The sequence below is a fragment of the Malania oleifera genome, chromosome 1 (assembly GCF_029873635.1).
Source record: "Malania oleifera isolate guangnan ecotype guangnan chromosome 1, ASM2987363v1, whole genome shotgun sequence".
Lineage (NCBI taxonomy): Eukaryota > Viridiplantae > Streptophyta > Magnoliopsida > Santalales > Ximeniaceae > Malania > Malania oleifera.
In genome coordinates this window covers 85,695,071-85,719,528 of record NC_080417.1, presented here as the reverse complement: position 1 = coordinate 85,719,528, position 24,458 = coordinate 85,695,071, and the positions used below count along the sequence as shown (strand labels likewise).

Below are 24,458 nucleotides of genomic sequence, written 5' to 3'. Positions count from 1 at the left end.
GCACTATTCCCCTCTAGTTGACAGAATTGCAAATTTGTTTGCTGAGTGGCCTAGTCATACACTATCCTATGCTGGAAAATTGGAGCTAATCAATTCAGTTATTCAAGGGGTGGAGTGCTTTTGGCTTGCCATCTTTCCCATTCCAAATAATGTACTTGATCATGTTGTGAAACTTTGCAGGACTTTTCTTTGGGGTGAGAGGAAGAAGCCACGTGTATCTTGGAAGGAGGTATGTCTACCCAAAACTGAAGGAGGGCTGGGGGGGGGGTATTTGATATTAAAGCGTGGAACAAAGGTCTCCTGTCTCGGGCCTTTTGGAACATACATGGTAAAAAGTATTCGTTGTGGACCAAATGGGTGCATCACTTTTATTTAAAGGGGTATTCACTGTGGGGAGCTTTTGTAAAACATGAGGACTCTCCTTTATTCAAGAAGTTGATTGAAATGAAAAATCAGATACAATAGATATGTAGGAATGAGCAGGAAGCGGATAGATTGCTAAATTCATAGGGGTAGAATCCTAAATTGAGCTATGATTTCTAGAGAAATCGTGAAGCTAAAGTTCCATGGTTTAAATAGGTGTGGAAGTGTGGATGTACAACCAAATAAGCATTCACCTTGTGGCTGGTCATTAAAGGTAAGTCACACACTAGTGACAAAGTGTATGGGGATGATGTAAACCGAACCTGTGTTCTTTGTGGGATGGAATCTGAGACTATAGATCATCTATTTTTTAAATGTGACTTCTCCTCATATGTATGGAATAGTCTAAGAAGGTGGATGGGATTAAGAAAAGATATGTCCACATTGAAAGTAGCCCTAAAATGGCTACACAAAGAGGCTAAAGGCAATGAGATTCATTCTGTAGGGAAGAGGATATGTTTGGCTACTACAGTTTACTTCATATGACACTTCAGGAATAAGAGGAGGTTCGAAGGCAAACCTATTTCTGCTGATAATTTGATCTAGGTGATCCAAAGGCACACTTACATAATCATTTTTGACCGGTATGAATTTCATGCTATTGATTGATGTTTGAGGGAAATGATCTACTTTCAAATGTCCTGTTTATTTAATTTATTTAGCTTTTTGACTTAACCTTGATCAGGGCCTTTGATGTAATTTATTACTCGTTATGTATGTTGGATGGGGGGGTTGGTTCCCTTCGCCCGGTATTATGCTATATATATCCATTTTGGTCAATACAACTGACAAAAACATAAAAAAGCGTGCCAACCATTGCCTCGATAGAGAGTTCAACAGGCTCTTATTATTTTCACAGCTGGCCCAAATCAATGTTTTTTGATAACAAGCCCAGCCCAGCCCACTCCATCATCGTCAACCCGTCTTCCACGGTGGGAACCCCAGCGGCCTCCCTCTTTGTCTTCCCGTCGTCCACACGAGAAACCCTAGCTGCCTCCGTTTTCAACTGCTCAGCCGACCACCCAACGCCGTCGTTGATTTTCTGTTCTTCTCAAGAACAAACAGAGCTCCAATCTTCCCTACCTTATTTAGCCCCAAATCGAAGAATCGAGGAATTTCCCTTCGATTTGGATAGAGAGAATTCCCACCATCACACCTAACTGATAACGAGAAACAGACGCGAGAGAGAGAGAGAAGAGAGATGAAAGGCCGAAAGCGCGAGAAAGAAGACCATCGCGAGAGCTTGAGCCCTCCATCGCGAGAGCTTGAGAAGACCCTACCAAGTGAGTAGTTATTATCAGTACTACTTATTATCTTCTTCAGTACTTATTATCAGCCCTTGTCAAATCCATTTTTTTTTATTTTCCAGAAAATTACTTTTGCAGGAGTGGTCTCTGGTCCAATATCATATGTGCTGCTATCATAAATCTCCTTGATTTGGGCATTGATTCTCTCCTTTTGAAGTAAAATCATAAGATTTGTAGTACTGCTACTGCGTATGGTCAAATGTTCACTGGATTTTATAAATATTCGCGGGATTTTATTTGTAAGTGTATTAATACATAATTCATTTGTTATTTTCAGGGAAAAATTTGAATGAAGTGGAAAAAGAAAGTGAAACAAACAAATCTTTGGATAAGAAGAGAAAAAGAGAGAGAAGAAAAGGATTCTCTTCTAGCGAAGCTGTTCAGAGCAGTGTAGAAGGTGGAAGTGGTTTTTTACATGCTTAATGTTAATGGTTTTAGGGTGTACTTATATTAAAAAAATGTAAATGTTGTAAAGCTGATTTATGAGTTAATTTATCCTCTCTCAATTATTGGACTAGTTTTTGTTGTTTTCAATAGAGAAGGTAATTGAAGCCTCAGGGGGTAGGGGGGAAGAAAAAGAAAAAGGACACATCGCTGACGAAAAAAAGAGAAGAATAGAAGATGAAACTATGATTGGAAAAATTGATTTGGTCAACACTAAAGCACAATGTGGTTTTGATGCTGAAATGGTGTATTGTAAAGGGTTGTGGCATTCTTCATGTCTTGTAAATGCTTTGTTATAGCTCAATAGATTGTCTATTCTGTTGCATTGTCACGAATTATTCCTGCGATGTGAGCCCAGTTATTTCTCTTATTGATTAAGAATGTGTTGAATGTCTGAGTTGATTTCTGTAATAGCATCCTGAAAACCTTGGTCCATTTTGCATGCATATGTGGTGCTTCAGTGGCTTAAAGATATTTTTGAAGAGTCAATGCCATTGTTCCTATCCAGTCTGATTTTAGATCATAACTCCTTTTTTTTTGCTCAATTTGTACAAGAGAATGCAAAAATGCTATCGAAGTGACAATTGTACTGTTCCCTTTCTGCTTTAGTCAAACTAATTATATTTTTCTTCAGATGGTGGAGCACCAGTAACAAGACAATCAGGATCTGAAGGAAAAGTTTCAGAGGATGTTGATACTGAAAAAAAGAGCAAAAATGGTGATGATTTTGATACAGTCCGTGTAAAATTTCATCATTTGCATGAAACTTTAAAAATAAAAATATGTGTCATTAGGTTTTATCCTTTCTTGCAGGTAAGTCCAAAAAAGCTGCGAAAAAGAAAAAGAAGGATCACCTTTTACCAAACAAAGAGAAGGACATTTTGGAAAAGAGCATAGAGGCTGCGGTTGATGAGGTCTATCATATCCCTTCAGGGGATGAAGATTGCACTAGAGGAATGAAAAGTAATAAGTATTGAAATTTGAGAATATGTTGGATTTATGTGTTGTTTTCAATGCTTTTTTCTTTAGGATGCTTACTTAGAGGACTAAATGATTTTTTGGGGATCATAGAGATTAGTGGATTTTTTTTTTTTGCTTATTTACTGGTAGATCTCCCAACAACAAAACAACAACAATAGACCAATCCTTAAGTCTTATTAGGTGGGGTTGTTTACATGAATCCTTTTCCACCGATTCATGTGATCATGGGCAAATTCTTTTGACAAATTTAGGGCTAATAAATCTGTACTCACCATCTCATTCTAAGTTATTTTAGGTTTACCCCTACCCCTTCTATTGTCCCTCGCAGTAAATAATTTACTCTTTCTCATTGGCGCCCTATGTTGCCTACGTTGCAAGTGCCTAAATCATTTGAGTCATTCCTCTCTTATTTATCTCCTACAAAAGTTATGCTTAACTTATCACGAATATGTTCATTTTTTAAATTTATCTTCTAACGTTATACCACTCATCCATCTTTGCATTTGTATCTCAACAACTTTTACCTTTTGGATATGTTATTTTTTTTAGTCGCCCAACATTTTGATCCATATAGTATTGCTGGTCTTATAATTGTCCTATAAAACTTTCCTTTTAATTTTAAGGGTATTTTACAATTACAAAGCACGCTTGAAGCACTTCTCCATTTAACCCAACCTGCTTTAACACTATTTATTACATCTTCTTCAATTTCTCCTTCCGCTTGTATAATATATCCAATGTATTGAAATTATTAATCATAAATATATTTCTTGCAGATTTTATTTCATTTTTCTTACCCATAATTTTTTATGTTGCTTGCATTCTTTTTTCTTGTCTTATGTTGTCATCATGATGATTCATGATAATGTGGGTGCTTTTATATTTCACTTTTTCATTAATTAAATGAGAATGCTTTATTGCTTTGCTAGCATATTGACACTTTTAATTTGCAGAATGGATTATGGAGTACCATCAGAGTAGACCAGGATTGAAGATATTGCAGCAAAGAATTGATGATTTTATAACTGCACATGAGGCACAAGAGGAACAGGTCAAATTTCCCCTCCTGTACCTGTCTGTCCGTGACTTTATTAAATGCTTTACTGAATTTCATGTGGGTATCCAACCACACAAGTACACAAGTAATTACAAACATGCAGTAAACCACACGCGCTAACATTTTGGTTGATAGAGTTAAAGAATGCATGGATCAGCCATAAGTTGCAACTTGATGGCTCAGAATTTTATGACAATTCTATAGGATATGTGCACAGTTTGTACCTAATAGATTATAACCTCATATGGACTAACGTGATTTTGTTTATTCTTATTTGATTCTTATCCTTCCATATGTTTGTAAATGCATTTAGAACTTCAATGGTTCGTTTCCTTTGTAGTAGACATCTCATTCATCTTTTCTTGGTACACGCAGGCAAAAAAGGAAAGAGAAGCCCGTGTTGCAGAAGGGGGATGGACTGTTGTCACACATCATAAAGGAAGGAAAAAGACAACAGATTCGGAAAGTGGAATTACTGTGGGCTCAGTTGCACCGATTGTTGCGACAGATAAACTGGCTAAAAAGAGAAGTAAAGAACTTCAGAATTTCTATCGGTTTCAAAAGAGGGAAGCCCAGAGGAATGGTATGGTGCATTCAATAAGCTATTCCCAGTTTTTGTTTGTGTGTGTGTGTGTGTGTGTGTGTGTTGGTGCTTGGACCCAGTATATATATATTTTTTGTCTGCAATGGTTGTCAAAGGCATGCCTAGGGGAGAGGTGCACCAAGGCAATGGCCACTTCACCTCATCCAGGTTGAGTTGAGGCAACCTTGCTGAGGTGCTTGCCGTGACACTGGGCACAAGGGACACTCCTCATCTATTTGTGATTTATCTGTACCTTTTCTTTTTCTCTTTAATTGGAGCCTTCTGATACGTGTGCACACGGGTGCATGATTACAAAAGAATGTGACCAACATTGGATAATTTATTCTTAATAGATGTATTTTTCTTTTAATGTGAGATTAAAAAAGTGTGCAACTCTGGATCAGAGCAGTTATTATTTGTTTCTGTGCCAATTTAATGTCTCTCAGGCTCCTATCTCTTTTGTAATTGCAGGCAGTAGCAGCCAGAATCTTATCCTCATCTTCTTCTCCTTTAATCTTCTTCCAACAACTTTATCAGTTTTCTCTCCTCTTTCTTCTTCTTCTTCTGCCACTGCTGCTGCTCACAATCAGAGCTTCTGTAACCTCTCTTCCTTTTCTTCTCCATCTTCTTCTGTTCTGCTGCTAATGATCAGAGCTATTGTAATCCCTCTACTTTTTTTCGTACTCTTTTTCTTCTCCTCTCTCACCCACTGTCATCCCTTCCAAGCTCTCTCTCTCTCTCTCTCTCTCTCTCTCTCTGCTAGTGAAACTAGTTTTTTACCCATGCAAGTAACACATGAATTTCTTGATTTAATTTTTTAAAAATATCATCTTATTTCTTTTATTATGTTTGTCATATAATTACATTAAGATAAGAGAAGCTAATTATTCCCCCGCCCCAAAAAAAAGATGGTTTTTAATTATCAGCATAACTGTCATTCCTTAACTTATTACATCAACCTATCATGCACAAAGTATTAGCAATAATTTAAAAATATTTGCAGATAATTTTAGTTGAAATTATTTGATAAACATCTATAGTGATATTAACTTTTAAATAAACAACTAACAATTGAGTGATAAAATATGATAAGGCCACAAGCATAGTTGTTAAGGTCTTTTTATTCTTGATTCGATTCGTAAGATTCGTATCAATTTGAATCTTATCAGTGAATCTAGATACAACTGAATCGTTTCTGAATCTATTGATTCACCACATGAATTTGATGAATTGGTATGATGAATCTGGGCCTTTCATATCTTGACAGATCCAACTAGTTTAAAGCCCCAAAAACATCATTTCCTTCTTTTTTTTCCTCACTTTTATTTTTACATGATTCCCATTCCTTGTCTACATCAGTTTTGTGCTAAATAAGAGGACAAAATAGAACTTTATGTCTTATGTTGCCATTACAAAACCCTTCCTGACTCTTTGAGGAGTATAGTGTTCTGCCCTTGAGAAGTAGGACAGAACGGTGCTACTCATGTTTAGTTCTGTTGTTTTTTTTTTTATTTATTATTATTTTTTTGATAGCAAAAGAAGATGAATTTATTAGAAAAAGAAGAATTAAGAACAAGGGGAACAAGAAATTCTCCGCAACAGAAGAAAGGATTAGAGAAAATAAAAAATAAAACAAAACTCAAACAATCAGACTAGCAATGGGAATCAATCCTGTTGAACAGAAAATCTTACTCCTTTAAAACAAGCAGTAGAAGCACACTAAAGTGAGGCCAAATAATGAATCTTCTCCCATAACAAAGATACATTCAGCCTATTTTCCATAAATTTATGAGCATTTCGTTCAATCTGTAAACCCCACAGAACTTTGAAAACCACACGCATCCACAGAGCATGAGCATCCTTCCTTTTACCAAAACCAGCAAAAGAAGTGGCCAACAAATCCTCCATCAACTTTGGACAAACCCAATTTTTTATGAGAGTGCAAAAAAAAATGGGACGCTGTTTCTGAACTTTCAAGGTAAAGAAAGCATATATCAAAAGAAAGTGCCTTTGAAGGCCTCCTACTTTGCAATAGATTGTTGGTGTTAACTTTATTGAGAACAACCAACCAAATAAAAGACTTGATCTTTGAGGGAATGTTGGACTTCCAAATAATTCTATGGAGTGGAAAGGAAATATTAGCACTAACCAACTAGGCACAAAAAGATTTGCAAGAATAAGCCCCCGAAGAGTGTAAAGACCATGGTTTTAAATAAAGACCGCGACTGTTACGTAACGCCGTTACGTAATGGTTTTTTGGGTTACCGATACCGTTACACACCGCGAAATCGGTGAGAAGAAAAATCACGGCCGTAGCAGCCGTTACGGACCGCGACCGTTACGTAAAGGCCACTATGGCTGTTACGTAACCGCTATAAGACTGTTACACCAAAAATTATACTTTATTTTTTACTTTTTCTTCTCACTTTTTCCCTCTCTTTCATAAATCATTCTCAATATACCATGTGGCGAGAGGGGGGAAAGATTATAATGAGGATGACAATGATACAAAATTTACTATTTCTTTAAAAAATCACAATAGATGCATTAATTAACAATTTGAAAATGCTAGTTAGGAAAATATTTTATTTTGATATTGTAATGTGATATTTATGTTCTATATTTTTCAACTTCAACCATCTTTCTTTTCTGGCTATTTTATATTTGTATTATTTGTATGTCTTATGTGTCTAATAGATTAATAAAGTGTATAATGTATTTTGTTCTATTAATTAATTTAGCGCACATAAGAATTTATCACAGATAAGAACAATGAGAAGTATAAATACACACGCACGTAATTTTTCTATCAATGGTGGTTTAAAACAAATGTAAACTTGTTGCCCTTACCAAATAACTTAGTTACTCAAACTAAAGGATCCAAAATACACTAAAACTCTTTCTAAGAAGGGCTAAAAGCTTAAAACATGCAAGTACGCTAATATGCACAAGGTTGTGAGTGCTTCAAAAAAATTCACGGCCGTTACACCTGCTTCCCATTATGTAACATCCGCTACTCCCACTTCCCGTTACACCCGTTACCGTTACGTTACGCTACCCACAAGGCCACAACCGCGATTTAAAACCATTGTAAAGACCCTTAACTCTAACCCCTCCAAAGGACAGCAAGCCCCCAATACATCAACAATGTAATGTTTTGTTGTGTTGTTAGGATTCAAAAGTTGATTTTTATTTTTTATTTTTAATTTGAAAAAGAATATGTATTATTTTATTTTTTTAATTTCTGATAAAAGTTCAGTTTTTATTATTTTTTCCTTTGATTTCTTCCCTTAAACAGCATTTGACCCAATTCCCCTTACTGTTCATTTGTTTAGGGAAAGCATAAACATGAACTATAATTTCTTAGTTGTCAAAATTAAATGTATTTTACCATTTGCTTCTTGTTTGTTTACCGACATGCGTATCATTTATAATTGGTTTTCAAAATTTGTACGAAATCTTATGATTCAATTCGATTCTTGATATTCAAAATTAAAATTTCGATTCACGATTCCAAATCTCAATTTGAAAACTATGGTCACAAGGGATATCAAAGGATGAGTTATGGACACATATAGTGGACACTATTTATTGGTTATATGTTTGCAACTCATTATTTTCCTTGAAACCTACACATTTGTGAGTATAGAGTCAAATGCTTGATCCGTCCACTAACACTTAGGTGTCACCAAGTTTGGACTATGGTGATTCCTTATTTTTGTGCCGTTCGTATGAGATTATGAAAATTAATCTTCTCCATTGGATTGGATGCTTGTCTTATGCCTATCTTTCCAATCGAGTTCGGACTTTATTCAGTCATGAATAGGGATAAGACTACTCTTCCTGTTGTAGATAATCGTAGTTTAAGCAACTTAATTAGGTGCATAGTAGGGGATAAGCCTGGTACCTTGTCTTTATTGTTACCTACTGCAAAATTTGCATACAATAATTGCGAATTAGTATACTTGAAAGTGTCTTTCGAAATTTTGTCTCTGGTTATTCCTTGTGCCACAGTGTTGACCTTATCCCCAATCTACTCAATGTCAGTCGGGTCTTGCGCAACATATCTATAACCTTCATGCTGATTGGACAAAAGATTGCTGTGAAATTTGCACAATATAAGCTAGCTGCTAATGCTCGCTAGGCATGTCATATTAAATGAAGATGACTAAGTGATGGTTTGTAACCCCCTTGAATATTATCCCAAGCATTTTTTTTAGAAGTTATAAGCATGTGCTTCTATTCCTTTTTTTGCATTCTTCGCCATTTGGGCCCAAATGCTTTTGTACTTGAACTACTATTCAATAAGCATTAGTCATATTTTCACTGCTGAGGACTTAAACCCCCTATTGAGGCACCTTTTAGTGTCTTGCCAGATATTTCACCTTTTGGAGTGGTTTCTCTATGGGTTTCAGTTTTAGTGCTTCTATCACCTTTTAGAGCATTCTAGAAATCTAGCATGTTGCATCTACACAAGGAGGGTATAGACGATACCCTGTGAAGTGGACAATTACCCTACTTTTGAATCCATATGCTACGAAGGATAAGTTGTGTCACCTAGATCTGTATCTATTGGAGCAACACATTCATCTTTCCTTGCTAGTGGCAAGTTTTTCTCACCACGTGGGAATTGATGGGTATGGCACATAGCAAGAACTTTGCTCCTACCAAGGAGTTCAATTTCAATTTCAACTCAAATTTCGAAGCTCTAAAAGTATGGAAATTTCAACAGAAATTTCGATTTCTATGTCAAATTTGATTTCATTTGAGAAAAAAAAAAAAATTGGAAATCGGTAGCAAAGCATGAAATTCTTTTATGGAACTTTAGAAATGGTTAATACACGTAACATATGAGTCTTAGTACTAATATATTACAAGTTAAATACATCTATGTTGGGTATGAGGTGGAAGTTGTAATATAATGTGTGTATCAAACATGTTTGTAAGATAATGTGCATTAAACATATTCCGTTAATACAGATGAATTTCATAAGTCATTTAAATACTATTTATTATACAAATAATGATAATTTATGCATGAATGGTTAGATAAAATGTTGTTGCAAGTTTATTTTATTTTTTTTCCATATAATTTCAAAAGCCCTAGTAATGATCTTTTGGTTTTGAATAAAAAAAATAAAATTACTTAAGAAAGAAATTTCATTTCGCTCCTTTGAATTCCGAGGAAATTTCATTCTATAGTTAAAATTTTGATAAGCTTCGCTAAAATTTTGAGATTTTGATAATTTGGATGATTTGTTGAAATTTCTACAAAAATTATGTAAGATATAAATGACTATCATTTCGATTTTGAGGGTGATGAAAATTGGAAATATCTACAATTTCGTGGAAATTTAAGACCATGTCTATCGTAGGCATAGACATAATATAGGGTCTTTATGATTATCTATGGTTTCATTATTCATACATTTTTCAATTGTGTATCGGTCTAATATTTTGGGATTTGATATTAATTCCTAGAGATTGTTTACTTAATTAGGATTAGGAGAAGCCGATATAAAGCCCTGATGCTTAACCATAAAGGACAGATTGAGACATTGAGGATTGAGCCCTAATTGAGTTTTGTTTTCATTTTTGTTCTTTCTCTTTTAACTTATGTTTAATTTTCCTATTGCTTCCTGCCTCTCTTATTTTCCTGCATCCTTTTTCAAACAAAAATTAAAAGAGGAAAATAAAAATGAAGTTGTAACTTAATTAGGGACAAACGTTCAATATTACAATCTATTCATAATGATTCAAATATGTATTTATATATTTACATTTATATTTATTAAATATTTTTTTACTATTAAATAAATTAAGGAGAAGGATGCAAGAAAATATGAGAAAAAAATACGAAACTAAACAGAAATTAAAAGAGAGAATAAAAATGAAGTCAAAACTCAATTAGGGCTGAACACTAAATATTTCAATCTGGCCTTCATGGGTACACATCAGGCCTTCATATATTCTCCTTATACTAAATAAGTAAATGATCTCTAGATATTTATATAAAATCCTAATTATAGACTTAAAATTAAACCAGCACAATTTTAAAATATTTAAATTATAAAACCTCTAGATAATCATAAAGACCCTAGACAATCATCGGGAACCTATATTATGTCTACACCACAAAGATCTTGTTGATTGTGACTCTATACATGGTGAGAAAACCTTGCTGCTGGTAAGGAAAGACATATGTACTGCTCCAATAGATCCACATCTAGGCAAAGCAACTTATCCTGAATAATCCATATGGAGGTGGGAAAATCAGTCTGCTTCATGAGGTATCATTTCTACTCTCCTTCTCTAGATGTAACAAGGACTTTTAAGATTGTTATTCAAAAGGAGAATCTTAGATCCGGCATACCAGCAACAGCTACAAAGTTAACTGACAAAATGCAACATGTGTCCTTGTTCTGTGCTCCTCCACCAGAACCTGTCATAATTAGGTCAAATCTTTGCAAATAGAATCAGGTGATTTGAAGCTGGACATGTGATGAGCAGAAAGAGCTTGAAGTATGGACTAGAACTGTTCTTCATGTTAAAGAGACATTTAGAGCCTGTTCAGTTGTGGAAAACAGTTTTCTTTTCCATTTCCTGTTTTTAAAGATTAAAGAATTGCAATTTTGTTTTTTGATCAGCAAGACAATTTATTAGAAGAATTCCGAGGATCAAGAAGATGCCAATCAAGTACGAAGAAGCACCAATCACTGAAAAAAATTCATAATTACAGAGAAATCCCTCTCAAATATCCCACAATGCCAACTAGAGATCATAGAAATCCAGTTATCCTTGACGGCCTGCAGAGAACAGACCATCCCATAGAAAGCCCTTCTGTTGCTTTTTTTTTCTTTCCACTTCCTTAAGGCACAGGAAACACCTTTTCACCGTAGAGAATCCCTTTCTTTGGAGGTTGCCAAGAGTGAGGACCTTCCTCAGAGCTGCCTCCCAAATGGAAAAAGCAACTTTTGAAGGGGCTACTGCTTTCCAAATGGGTTTGCAGGGAAAATAACTGATGCACTCCATTGGGCAGCTAAGGTGGTTATAAAAAGATTTGACTGGTGTAGTGGGGAAAAAAAATGACTGAAGTTTCCTTCCTTTTTCAGGGACAATGGATTTATTGGAGGATTCCTGAGTCTGAACATTTTAAAGGCTGTTGTAAAACTTAATTAGAGTATCAATCTCCCAATGAAAAAAGATTTCTAATCAGGAGAACATTTTTAATGGTTCTATGGATTGAGCATACCTGGTGATGGCAAATGAAGGCATTTTTATCGCAGGCTGTAAATAGATGGGAATGAGGCACTAAGCTGGGGGACACTGTACCAGTTGTCATGCCAAAAAAACACGTCCGCCCCATTTCCAGTGCTGAAATGAATGACAAGAGTTCTCCCACCCTCTTCTGAGGAATTTCTAGACACTTGTACCATATCCATTTGTCGCCCCCCTGGAGCCCCAATCATTGTGGTGAAGGCCATATTTAGTGGCAATAACTTCCTGCCAGAACAATTTTCTCAGACATGAACCTCCAAAGCCACTTCCCCAAGAGTGCCTTGTTAAAAGTAAGAAGGGTTCTAAGGCCAAGCCCTCCCTTATGCATGGGTTGTTTAACAACTCCCACCTCACATGATGATTTTTGAATTCCTCTCCTGTGTTCCCCCAAAGGAATTTTCGTTGGATGCTCTCCAATTGAATGGCCACTGCAGTAGGGATGAGAAACAGAGACAAAATAAACTGGGAGATTGGCTAAGGTGCTTTTGATAAGAATGAGTCACCACATTCGGAACAGATAATTCCTTTCCCATTCAGCCATTTCCTTTTCAAATCTGCCAACTATGGGATCCCAAACACCCTTGTCATTGAAATTGGCTCTAGAGGTTGGCCAACGTAAGGAATAGGAAAGCTTTCGAGGTTGCAGACTGGGATGCTTGTGAGGTGGGGGCCACATTCACAATTCACAAGGCCCCATAGGGATGACAACACTATTCCCCAAGTTCACCTTCTGACCCATGACTGCTTCAAACCCAAGAAGAAGGTATCTGAGGTTAAGGATTTACTCAGGATTGTTCTTGCAGAAGATATTGCTGCGCCTTCCGTTGTTAAGCCCCTTAAGCAGGCCGCCTTCATTTGCTTTGAATATCATGACTCAGAACCTCCATAATCAAGACAAATTGGGGGTGGGGGGAGAGAGGATCTCCTTGGAGGTCTGATTCCCCTCCTACTGGCACATCCAGAGGCTGGGCCTCTAAGCCTCTTTTTGAAGCCTTGATCCCTTGTTTTGATCATCCTTCATTTACAACTTCTGTCATGGCCAAAGATCAGTCAAGGGAAAGAGTGGCCGAAATCTGCAGAATTTGAAGTTCAGGTTCCTCAATTTCCTAGAAAAGAATTACAAAAAAGCTACCTTGCTTTCTAGTTTTTCAACTTTTGCATGGGAAAGCTAGAAAACAATAAAATTTTTTTTCCAACTTTATTTAAAATTTTAAAAAGCTGGAAAACAGGGTGACATTTTTGTACTTCTTTAGAAAACTGGAACTAGAAAATAAAACTATTTTCCAGAACTGAACAGGCCATAAGTCCTGCATTGGTGCCTGGTAAGAAATCTTTCCATTAGTAATTGGAGAATGATTGATTTGTTAGAATTCCAAACCACTGTAGCACGATGGTAGCTCCCTGGTCTCTCCATCCATTTGATCTCTAATTTCTGAGTAGGAAAGAGTATCCAGGCTGAACATCTCAAACTTGTGGGGATTGATGAGCTGCCAATTCATAGCTTGTATGTATTTTCAACTTTTGAACAACTATCAAAATTGATTTTAATGAAAGAGAGATATCATCAGTGTATATTAGGTGATTGACTGGCATGGAATGTTATATTCCTGGATATTTTGATACCTTGATGTATTAATGTAGCATTGGCCTGGTGCACAAGAACTGTGAAAGCTATTAGATGCAAGATAGAATGGTTTTGAAGGAATGCCTCATAAAAAATTTTAAAGACATAATTGGCACATATATTATAGGCTGAATCCAAAGAGAGCTGAAACCTTATTTAGGCCATTCAAGAAAATACTACTGAACCTGTCATAGGCTTTGTTCATATAAACCTTGAGACTTACTTAAAAAAAATAATTTTATGATGAATGGTTTCAAAGAGCTCATGGGCTAAAAGAATGTTGTCTGATATTAATCTTCCTTCGACAAAGGTATTCAGGTTGGGAGAGATAAGATTTGGTGTGAAAGGTTTAAGGTGGTTGGCAATGATCTTGGAGATTATTTTGTTCGAGAGATTACACAGATTTGTAGGTCTAAATTCAGGAACACATTCAGGATTATCTTTTCTAGGAATTTGGATCATACAATTGATTTATTTGACAAGAAAGCCAGACCTGAAAATGGCAATATCAGCTTGAGTGATGGATCTCGTGAGTTAAAAATTGCAGGCATTCCGTCTGGTCCTGCTGCTTTAAGCTGTCTCAATTGAAAGACTACAATTTCTATCTTCATGTCTGTAATTGGTAAGTTGAGGTGTGCTTGCATTTGATCTGTCAATGAGGTCCATAGAAGTTATTCAAAGTCAGAGATACAGGACCGAACCGAGATGTGCAGTTTCTGACTTCTTGGAACTTGAACCTGCCTAGCTGCTCAAAAGAACCTTTTAGGTTCAATTTTTTGGGTTATCCAGTTTCTAATGCCAAGCTTGACTAATAACTGATTTACAATCACCATGGTCTAGCAACTCCAACCACATAGCCTCAGACCTCTTGGATTGCAAGTCAACTTACAGTCTGTCTAGCAGTGTAGGGGCATGACTTTATTAACCCCTATATTTATGCAATGATTATCAGGAAACATTCCATCCTAAGACTTTGTAACTCCATCACTTCTCTCTCACACAATCCTCAGTCCAACTGTTGCTACTCCAAGTATAGGATGGTCCATAGCAATCAATCTTCAATGAGACCAGTGCCAAACAAATAAAGCTGACAATCATCGCTTCTATGCATCATTGTTTTTTTTTTTTCTTTTTTTTTTGGGGGAAAATACACTTTAATCCCCGAAAGTATTCCATCTACTAGAAATCCCCCCTTGAACTTATAAAAGTGACACTTACACTCCTTAAACAATATTCATGGTTGTAAAAAACTTTTTCTGTTAACAAAAAAATAATTAAATCTAACGGATATTGTAATGCATATGGTACATGAATGGTTAATAATATTTTTAGATAAAATTATCCTTATAAGCCTAAGAAATATTATTATTAATAAATTTTATGCAATGAGCGTAGCAAAAAAATGCCCATAAGAGAAAAAAATAAACAAGAAATTAGTTTGGAGCATGGATGACAAAAAACAAGAGAAATAACATATTAATAACATAGAAAAATTAATTGAATTATAAGGATTAAAAAAGATAAAATTTTGAGGAATTAAATGATTAATTCTATGAAATAATTAACTTTTGATAATTAACTTCTTGGTTTGGTGCCGCCTGGGTGGGTCCAAAGGGCTTGTTCAAGTTGGAGTTCTAGGTCATCAAGATTTTAAAAAAAAAAAAAAAAAAAAAAAATACACTATGCCTGCATTACATAGTTAATATAGTATACATTAATAAAATAACATATTATTCACATAACATATTTTTTAAGAATTACATTTTACTGTTTAAAAAAACTTAATTAAAAAATAATAATTTAACATGATAAATGAATTTTTAATGTATTCATAAAATTTAATGGATTTTATACATATTGAATATAAATGATATTTGAAACTATATAATCATTCTGACAGTCCTGCGGTTGTTTGATTCTTGTCGTCGAGAAGTTGCTACTGAGTTAGATGGAGTGAAATTAAAATAAAAGGGTATAAAAGCATTTAATTATTTTAGTTAACAAATGTTAACCCTGTTACCCTTTTGCTGGTTTAGGGGGTGCAAATGTTGCTTTTAAAAGTATAGGGTGGCATTTGGAATGAATAGCATATTTTAGGGTGTGTTAAGTGTATTTTTCCCCTTTTTATTTATTTATTTATTTATATTTTTAAGAAGACCGCTTATCAGTAACACAAGCAACTGGTTGAAATCTCCCATGTACTGCTAGGTGGTTTAGAGTGTCCATTTTCTTGAATTTCTATCATAGTTTGTATGTGTCTTAGTTGAAGCAAACCATACGCCAAGGACGTAGAACAGGTTGAAGAAAGCCATTACTGATTTTGATCAAGCACCAAATTTTTTGAACTTCTAACACCTCTATATCAAACTCATTATCCCATGCAAGAAGTAAACCGCCACTCTTCCCTTCACCATTGAGCACCACAAAATGACAAAACCCCACTTTTCCCAAAATATATATTTTTAACCTTCTGTTTGCTTTCCATCAGACAGCAGAAGATCCCAGTGAGGGTTGTAAGTAGACGTGAGAGTGTCATGAGAGGCTTTCTTTAGCGGGTGAGAGGACAGATCATCTTGTGAATTGGGAGGTTGTTTCTAGGTCTAAGGAAGAGGGGGCTTGGGTCTTTATAATTTTTGACTTTGGCAGGTTTGCGGTTACTATGATTTTCTTTGGCAACTGATTCTCTGGTTAAAATAAATTTCGTTTGCAAGAATGGCAATTATTGCATCTAATGTTTCTCATGAAAGCCTATGGAAGTTCATTTTGCAGGTAAATCATTTCTTCTTTCCTAAATTGTGAAATGGCTGTAGGCTGTAGGTTCACTTTTGGAAGGATCTTTGGCTTTTGGAAGTCTGGTCACCTACCCTTCTATTTTTCATCTTACTTCGTGTGTTTTTGGCTCATGTTTCTTCTTTTCTCATTACTTTTCTGCTAATTTGGTTTCTTGGGATGTCCAATTTCATAGGAATCTGAATGATAGGGAGTCTGGGGGGCTGTCCTCACTCCTGAATTTGTTGCATTCCTACAGATATTTCATGGTGGGAATGTTAGGATTCAGTGTTTGAGTACTTCCAAGCTTTTCTCTTGTTCCTTTTCTCATTTTTTCCCCCTTGCAAATCAAAGAATCAAAGGTAAGGGTGGTTTTGTGGATGGCCATTCTTAATAGAGTAAAAGCTCCAACAGTCTGCTGATTAGAACACCATATATGGCTTTCTCACCTGATTTCAGTGTCATGTGTTACACTAGTAGAAAAGATCATGCTCATTTATTTTTTCACTGCTTGGTGCCGTGGTACTTATGGAACAAGCTTTTCAGTTTGCTGCAGGAGTATTGGATTTGTCCTTATTCTTTAGGGGCTTTCTTCTTAGTTAATTTTAGAGGATTTGGGTGGGAACATGCAAAAGAATGAAAAAGTTTTGTGGCAGAGTGCAATTTTTTATGTTATATGAGTGTTGTCGGTGGAGAGATTCTGGAATCTTTGGGGATCCTGCTTGTACACTTGACATGATATGAGAGAATAATTTGTTTTGGCTTTCCACATGATTTCTCTACTTTTTTTTTTTGGCAGCATGGCTTTTTTGGATATCTGAGATGATTAATTGGCTTTATTAGCTTGATTTTGTTTTTCTATTGTATGTGTTCTCTTTTTGGTTTTAAATTTTTTCCCTTTATTTTTCCGAGAATTTGTCATCCTCCTTTTTTCATTCTTCTCTCAATAATTTCTTTTCCATAGACAACATGAAAAATGAAAAAAACAAAAAAGAGTAATGTTTGCATCATTAACCTGCTGATATGTTACTGTCAGAGGTGGCCTAAATTTCTGTGGTTCCAGCGCAGAAACCTGGCTCACAAGGCAGCTGCTTTGAGACAGTTTGACCTGATCCCAAAATAGCACCAGAGCTGTTCGAATCCTTTATAATTATGCTTTCCTCTTTTCTGCCTGTTCTCGTTATCCAGAAATTCAACCTTCTTCTATTCATACTTACAATATGACAAACCCCCGACTTCCCTTTCCTCCTGAATTTGTTGAATAATTGGGTAAAAAATTGGAAGTCCTAACCTCAATGATAAGTCTCTCCCTCTATTTCCAGCGTAATTCAAGCACATACTAATAATGCTAAATGACCAAAGTAACCATTACACTCTGCCCTGAAGCTGGAACAAATCATATGCTCCTAACTTGTTACAAATGAATTTAGCAAGAGCACCTCCCAGGGATTCAATGAATAAATCAGCAAGTTGCAAATCAGACTTCACATGAGTTGTTGCTTTTGCACAAGTTTTTCCCATACAATGTGGCAATCAACTTTATTGTGCTTTTTCCGCTCATGGAAATATTGGGTTGGAGGCAATGTGAATAGCAGCTTGATTTCAGATCTTGTAAGAACTGGGTTTTTCACATTCTCAGCCTATGCAGTTGATGTGTGATAATTGAACTACTATCCATATTGCCTCCAACCTAGTCTTCCATGAATGGACAAAGCACATTGAATCGATTGCGCCACTTTGTTCGGGAGAAACTTGTGCAAAAGCTGATTACAACTCTTGTGAAGTCTTATTTGCAACTTGCTGATTTGTTCACCAAGGCCTTGGGAGATGCTCATGTTGAATTCTTTGTAACAAGCTAGGAGCATATGATATGTATGCTCCAGCTCGAGGGGAGTATTAATGGTCATTTGTCATTTAGATTATTAGTATGTGCTAAAGTTGTGTTAGTAAGGCTATTATGGTCATTGGTATGTACTTGACATATATCATAAATAGAGGAAGAGATACCAGATGACCCAAGCTGTAGGATTACCCTTTTGAGGGAAAAATGCAACGTGATGAGATGCTTGTTGGGATTCCTGATAATTTAAGAACCTTGAATACTCTTTCTTTGAGACAGTTATAATATGTTGTTCGTTTGAACAAGTGCCTGATGAGGGAAACACACTTTGGGATTTGGAGTAGCCATTCTATCACATACAACCTCCATACAGCATCAAATCAGAAATACGCAACAAACAAAATGCTCTTGGGATTCATGGAAGCCAACAACAAATAAGGTGAACTTTTTGACCAACTATAACAACCACAAATAAGGTTAACCACTCTTATCAACCACAAACAAGTCACCAACAACCAGACATAGCACTGCCAGAGCCCCCAAAAATTAGCCTACCCTTTACCACTGCCACAAAACACCAACTGATCATCTTAATAATACTAACAACTTACGAGTTTCCACGAGTGCATTGTTGGAAAAGGTTGAATCTTTGAACAAAACATATGACCAACAACTTGATTTTATCATCTATGGAAGAAATCAAAGCATTGTAGAAAGAATTGGAGAAGAAAACTTGCACAAAAACCTCTCACGTGCGGGCATGTGGAGTCGGAGCTGCTGGCATGTGGCGGCACATAGGCACTCAGGCTGTGAAATTTCATAGGTCAATAGATCAGCAGGTTCTGTGTGTCTATGTGGTTATTTTTGCATAATATGAAGGATTTATTTGAGTTTCTGAGAGGGCAGCAGCATCCAGGGTTTCCCAGCAATTACAGTGTTTGCTGGCAGCTCCTGGATATTTGGTTCTGGTCTTTGGTGGTGCAAATAATCCATCTACAGCAGCAGGGTTGAGGTTTAGGGTTTGGTTTTGGTATGCACTTAGGGTTTAGGTCAGATCTTGTTCTGATACCATATTCAATAATTGGGTAAAATAGAAGACCTTGCCTCAATGGTAGGTCCGCCAATGACCATAATACCCTTGATAACTTACACTTGCTAACATAACCCTAGCACATACTAATAATGCTAAATGACCAAAATAACCATTATCAGAATTCAAGCCCACAATTTAGATTTATTCTTGTGGATGCTTAACTTTTTTTCCCCGCAGTATGCATAGAACCTTCCATTTGAGTTGCAGAGTTGCACTACTTATAACCTCAAGAGACCCAACCTCTTGAATTTTGTCATTGAGACAGCAAGGTTAAAATCATTGATTCCATGTGTCAAGCCTGTAGCCTGATGAGAAGTCTCTTTGGCTTTATCTACAAGCTTACCATTTACAATTGGAAAGAAGGCTGACATCTCCACACAAATTTCATGTGACCCATGCCATTGTAATCCCACATTATGCAGAGATGTAGCAAGCATTTAGATAAAGCCACGTCATTGGAATGACATAGGCTGTTTTTCTGAACAAATCATTCTTTCTGGCAGTAACTACCAATTTTGCCGTGGGATGAATTTAATTGTAGGAATGGTCGTCTCATTGATATGGGATTGTCCAAGGCCTGAGGTATAAGCAACATCTGGAATGTGATGGCATTGACTCCGCATCTGAAGTCTCTCCTGCAGGAATTGATGTGTGTTGGAGACAATTATACCATGTAAAAAAAAAGCTCATGTAAGAGCACTGAACAAAATTTAATTCTATTTCAAAATAAATTTTAATTTCTCTGGTCTCCATATCAGCCATTTGCTCTATTAATATCTCAACCTCTCAGGGGCAATGGTGAAAGGAATGTGACCGATCTGGTTGTACATTCTTCATAATTTGAAGACTTTCTGCTACTGGCGCTGTATCCAATGGTAACCTCCACCATCTGTAAACTAAAACCCAGCCACTACAGGTTGCTGAGGCTTGATTCTAACCCCTGCTCTCATAAAACAAATATTTTCAAGGCAAGAGTCTATCTCATGAAGATACCAAACCTCTCCCTGTAGCATGCAACTGCACCCAGAGACAAACTGAGGTTAATTCAGTTCCTTAAGAACTAAATTTTGCCTCCACTTCTCTATCTCCATGTAACCACCGTGGATGGCCTATGAAAGAACTAAGATTGCATTTGGTTCACAAAATGCCTATTTCCAGGAATAATTTATTTATAATATTTTAGTTATTGTTAGTTGTAGCCAGTTAGGTAAAAAAAAAAAAATGTTGTTACCATAAAGCAAATAACAATGAATGACTTTTTATTGGTCTTTAACAAGGAATAACTACTGCCAAAGCTCACCATAGGAATGTTTATTCATTTTTTATTATATATTGGATGAAATAATAAACAAATATAAGATGAATAGCTATACCTTCATCCCATTTTTAAAACTATATTCTTTCTTATTTCTTCGAATAGCTATTCCGTAAATTTAATGAAGCCTTAAAATGATAAAGAAATTTTCTTGTCTGTCCAAAACCATTACCCTCTCTTGCTGTCTCCATTGTGCATTAATGGCCTGTTGGACAAAATGAACTGAAGGTCTTCTAAAATCCAAAAAATTCCCTATCATGGATGGACTCCAAAACACCCGCTGTCATTGAGTTCGTCTGGTGGTAAGAAAACTGTCTTCTAGTTGCTGGATAAGGATGATTAGCATCTCTAATGTTGGAATCAACATGATCACTTTCTTCAGATGAGTCACCATCTAATTCATACTCACTGCTGTACGACCATCCTATTTCACTCGAATTTTGAGTTAATCCCATTGGACGTGGCAAGCTTCTGATCTGAATTTGCACAGCTGAGAATGAAACTTGTTTTTGCATTATGAGAACTGGGGTTAATGATAGAACTGAAGTTCAACAGAGAGATGGCTCAGTAGGGAGATTATTTTCCATGCTGCTCACCTGCGCTTAGATGTGCAGTGGTACTATATGTGTATATATGTATGACTAGAGTAAATCCAAAAGAATCAAGTGGGATTATATACCTAATTATGTGACTAAATTACTTGCATTTAGCACCAAAAGAGAAGATCAACAATAATTTATTGTTGGCTGCATCAATATTATACACTTTTCTTAGATTGAATTAAAAAAAAAGAATATTTTACATGACTGGGTGACAAGGTACATGTTCTTGCCTATATATGCATTCATTTGGCGATATTTAGGTAATGATGGGGATATCAGCTGCTAGATGTCACTGTTTTCTTTGAATTTCTTTTTTGAGTACTCTGGTATCTGCATGAGTGGTGATGGATTAATTTTTTCACTGACTGATTCTTGAGTGAAATGGAAACTAAAGCTAACTGTGAATGTTTTGATTTCTTGCAGAGGTTATGATGTTGCAAAGCAAGTTTGAACAGGATAAAAAGCGGATACAGCAACTGAGGGCTGCTAGAAAGTTTCGGCCTTACTGAAACTACAAACCAGGAAGTACCAAATTTGTCATCTCAGAAGTGCTAAGACAAGCGGTTGTAGCATGACAGTTGCAATCCATAGTTTTTATAGGAAAAAAGATGTTTTGAAAGATTTTTCGTTTGAAAAAAAATCTTTATTTAAAGCTGAAGATGTACATTTTCAAGTGATTATGAAGCAATTTTTTTGGCTGTTTAGAATATATCCTTGATTTGTATGCCAGCACTGAGGTGTAATATCCTATCAGCTCAGTAAAAAATGGATTGAAATTAATAAGAGAGAGAGAGAGAGAGAGAGAGAAGGGCGCCTGTTGATTTCTAGTGTTACTTCTATGATGTTTTGTTTTGATTAAAAAAAGATCAACATTGATGCAACATGTGTTTTGTTTGTTAAGTGAACACTCGCGCAAGTATGGTAGACCATATTATGAACATGGATCTATTGTTTTTTTTGCTTTGTGATTTAACTCATTGAATCAAGGTTAAAATGGAAATGAAATTGAATTTAGGCTCTGATTTTCATTTTTATGGTTCTTCTTCTTCTTTTATTTATTTATTTATTTTTATTTTTTATACAAAAAGAAGAGTTCCTGGTTGAGTATAATTAGGATACAAACTTCCTTGCACAGCTTCCCTTCAAAATAAAGCTGGGGTAATCTGAGCCTATCTTCAGGTTGAACTTCCAATGTTGAAGTTATTGTGTTGCAAAATTCAAAAGAAAGCAGGGGTGATTTTGAGCCCATCTCAAGGATGAAGTTACGATGTTAGAGTTGCAAGGATAAGTGTATGGAGTTTTGATCGAGTGTACTTGCCTGTTCTCTCTATCCCCTTACCTTCTTATAATCCCTTCTAGACTTTTTATGTGGGTTACATAGGGCTTCTACACTCATTCCTCGGCACTTTGAGGGACATCTCATCTCATAGTGGGGAAGTTCATTTGGGATTATCTTAGCGAATCTCCTAATGCCTTTGAGGATGCATGTGTACCTTGGAAATTATTCATTGCCAGTTGCTCTTAGCCCGCAACCTCGTGAACAATTTGGGCTTGACTAATTTAGGTTATGGTATCTGAATACGAAGGTTTGGACTCCATGCCCTTTTAAATCACTTTGGGCCAATGGAGATAAGAAATTTGTATGCCCTTCACGTCATCATCTATTCTAAGCTAATTGTGATAGGCTTCTCTGGTATTGCTTGGTGCTTTCCTAATTTTGGAATTCTATGGGGTGTGGCTCTGTGGTAGTGGACTCTTTTCATCTCACCATCCTCATCAAGTGAATGGCTTGTGGTGTCATCCAAACAGTGATTTTTGGGAGGTATGGGTGACTTTTGTTGCTGACATTTTGGATCTTGAGGCACATGTGCTTGTGCATGTAATGCACGTCATTGTTCGGAATTGCCACATACTTGTTAAGTCCTCCATGTGTTCTCTTTGGCGTGGTCATATTATGCTTGCATCTCTTGTTTCTTGGGTATAAAACCCCAAATTCCCTAATTTGCTATTTTCCTTCTCAATTTTTTTTTTCTTATGTTCTCTTCTCTATGTTTCACACCACAATACTTCCTCACTTGAGTTTGTCTCTTAACACTAATATCCTCTTTGACGTCCTAGGCTCCTTTCATCTCTTCACGTTCCCAAATATATACTATTTCTTCTTTTCCCTACCTTTCTTTGAGCTTTGCCCACTTCATATTTGTCATATTTCATATTTCAAAAGTGCAAAACTCTACTTCCATGGCTAAAACCCAGGGGGTAAAAAGGTACTTTGAGGTCCTAGGCTCCTTTCACCTCCTTGTCTTCCTAGTTATGTATTTTGGTTCTGCTTTCCACGGCTTTTCTTTGAGTTTTGCCCACTTCATATTTGTCTTATTTCATATTTCAACTCTCTTTTCATGGCTAAATCAAGGGTGTAGAAAAGCAAAAAAAATGTTGTCATCCCTTCTCATCAAATTCCTTTTCATTTTCTATCTCTCCTGAAGGGTGGATTTCTTTCGACATTAAAGACTTGCCCAAAGAGTTTCAAAGGACTCTTCCCTTTTTGAGGAGACCTCCCTTCTTATTAGTCTAGTTAAAACCTTTATTAACACTTGGGAGCTCTCATAGAGGAGCTTGAAGGTCTTTTTGGCAAAATTGAGCTCCTTAAACTTGGAGAACCTTTTTCACATCATCCACACCATTTGCATTTCCTCCAATTTCCTTCTTAGGCTTCCTAAGCTCCTAAGACAACTTGCCTAGCTTAACTTCAAGATTATATTATTATCAGTGTGTGGCTAGCATGAGATTTCGTGTGTACATATACTGCTAACATTTAAATACATTTAATTAGCATTTTAAAATTTGTATTGCTTTGTAAATCTGAAAATATATACTATTGGCTCAATATAGCCCTTTCTATAGTAAATATGTCCATATATGCCAAAAAGATACAACTTGGTCTGTAGGACTAGCGTCGTCACACGATCATATACACGTGCGACATGTTTCCCCCTGTGACGGGTTGTGCGGCCTGAAGGGTGGACCTAAAAAATAGCCGGTCAACTAATGCTAAGTCAAACATAAAGTAGTACAATGGTGCCTACTCAATTGGTACCCTAAGGCCACCTGAAGGCTGAGTCATCTGGAATACTCCGTCGAA

At 36.2% G+C, this 24,458-nt stretch overlaps 1 protein-coding gene across 1 annotated transcript; it reads left to right on the top strand.

Moving 5' to 3' along the window:
- Positions 1-1,213: 1,213 nt before the first annotated feature.
- LOC131160174 (uncharacterized) lies at positions 1,214-22,096 on the top strand. The gene is made up of 7 exons (XM_058115562.1): positions 1,214-1,706; positions 2,008-2,127; positions 2,809-2,892; positions 2,988-3,137; positions 4,109-4,206; positions 4,588-4,795; positions 21,740-22,096. The coding sequence occupies exons 1-7, from the start codon at positions 1,625-1,627 to the stop codon at positions 21,823-21,825; spliced, it is 828 nt and encodes a 275-aa protein (XP_057971545.1). The 5' UTR covers positions 1,214-1,624; the 3' UTR covers positions 21,826-22,096.
- The last annotated feature ends 2,362 nt before the right edge of the window (positions 22,097-24,458 follow it).

What these genes read in the sequence shown, in the direction of transcription:
- LOC131160174 (XM_058115562.1), top strand. Translation starts at nt 1,625, where the DNA reads ATGAAAGGCCGAAAGCGCGAGAAAGAAGACCATCGCGAGAGCTTGAGC. An exon ending in TGAAAAAAAGAGCAAAAATG is followed by an intron (nt 2,893 to 2,987) that starts GTGATGATTTTG and finishes CCTTTCTTGCAG; the next exon opens with GTAAGTCCAAAAAAGCTGCG. An exon ending in TTGCACTAGAGGAATGAAAA is followed by an intron (nt 3,138 to 4,108) that starts GTAATAAGTATT and finishes TTTAATTTGCAG; the next exon opens with AATGGATTATGGAGTACCAT.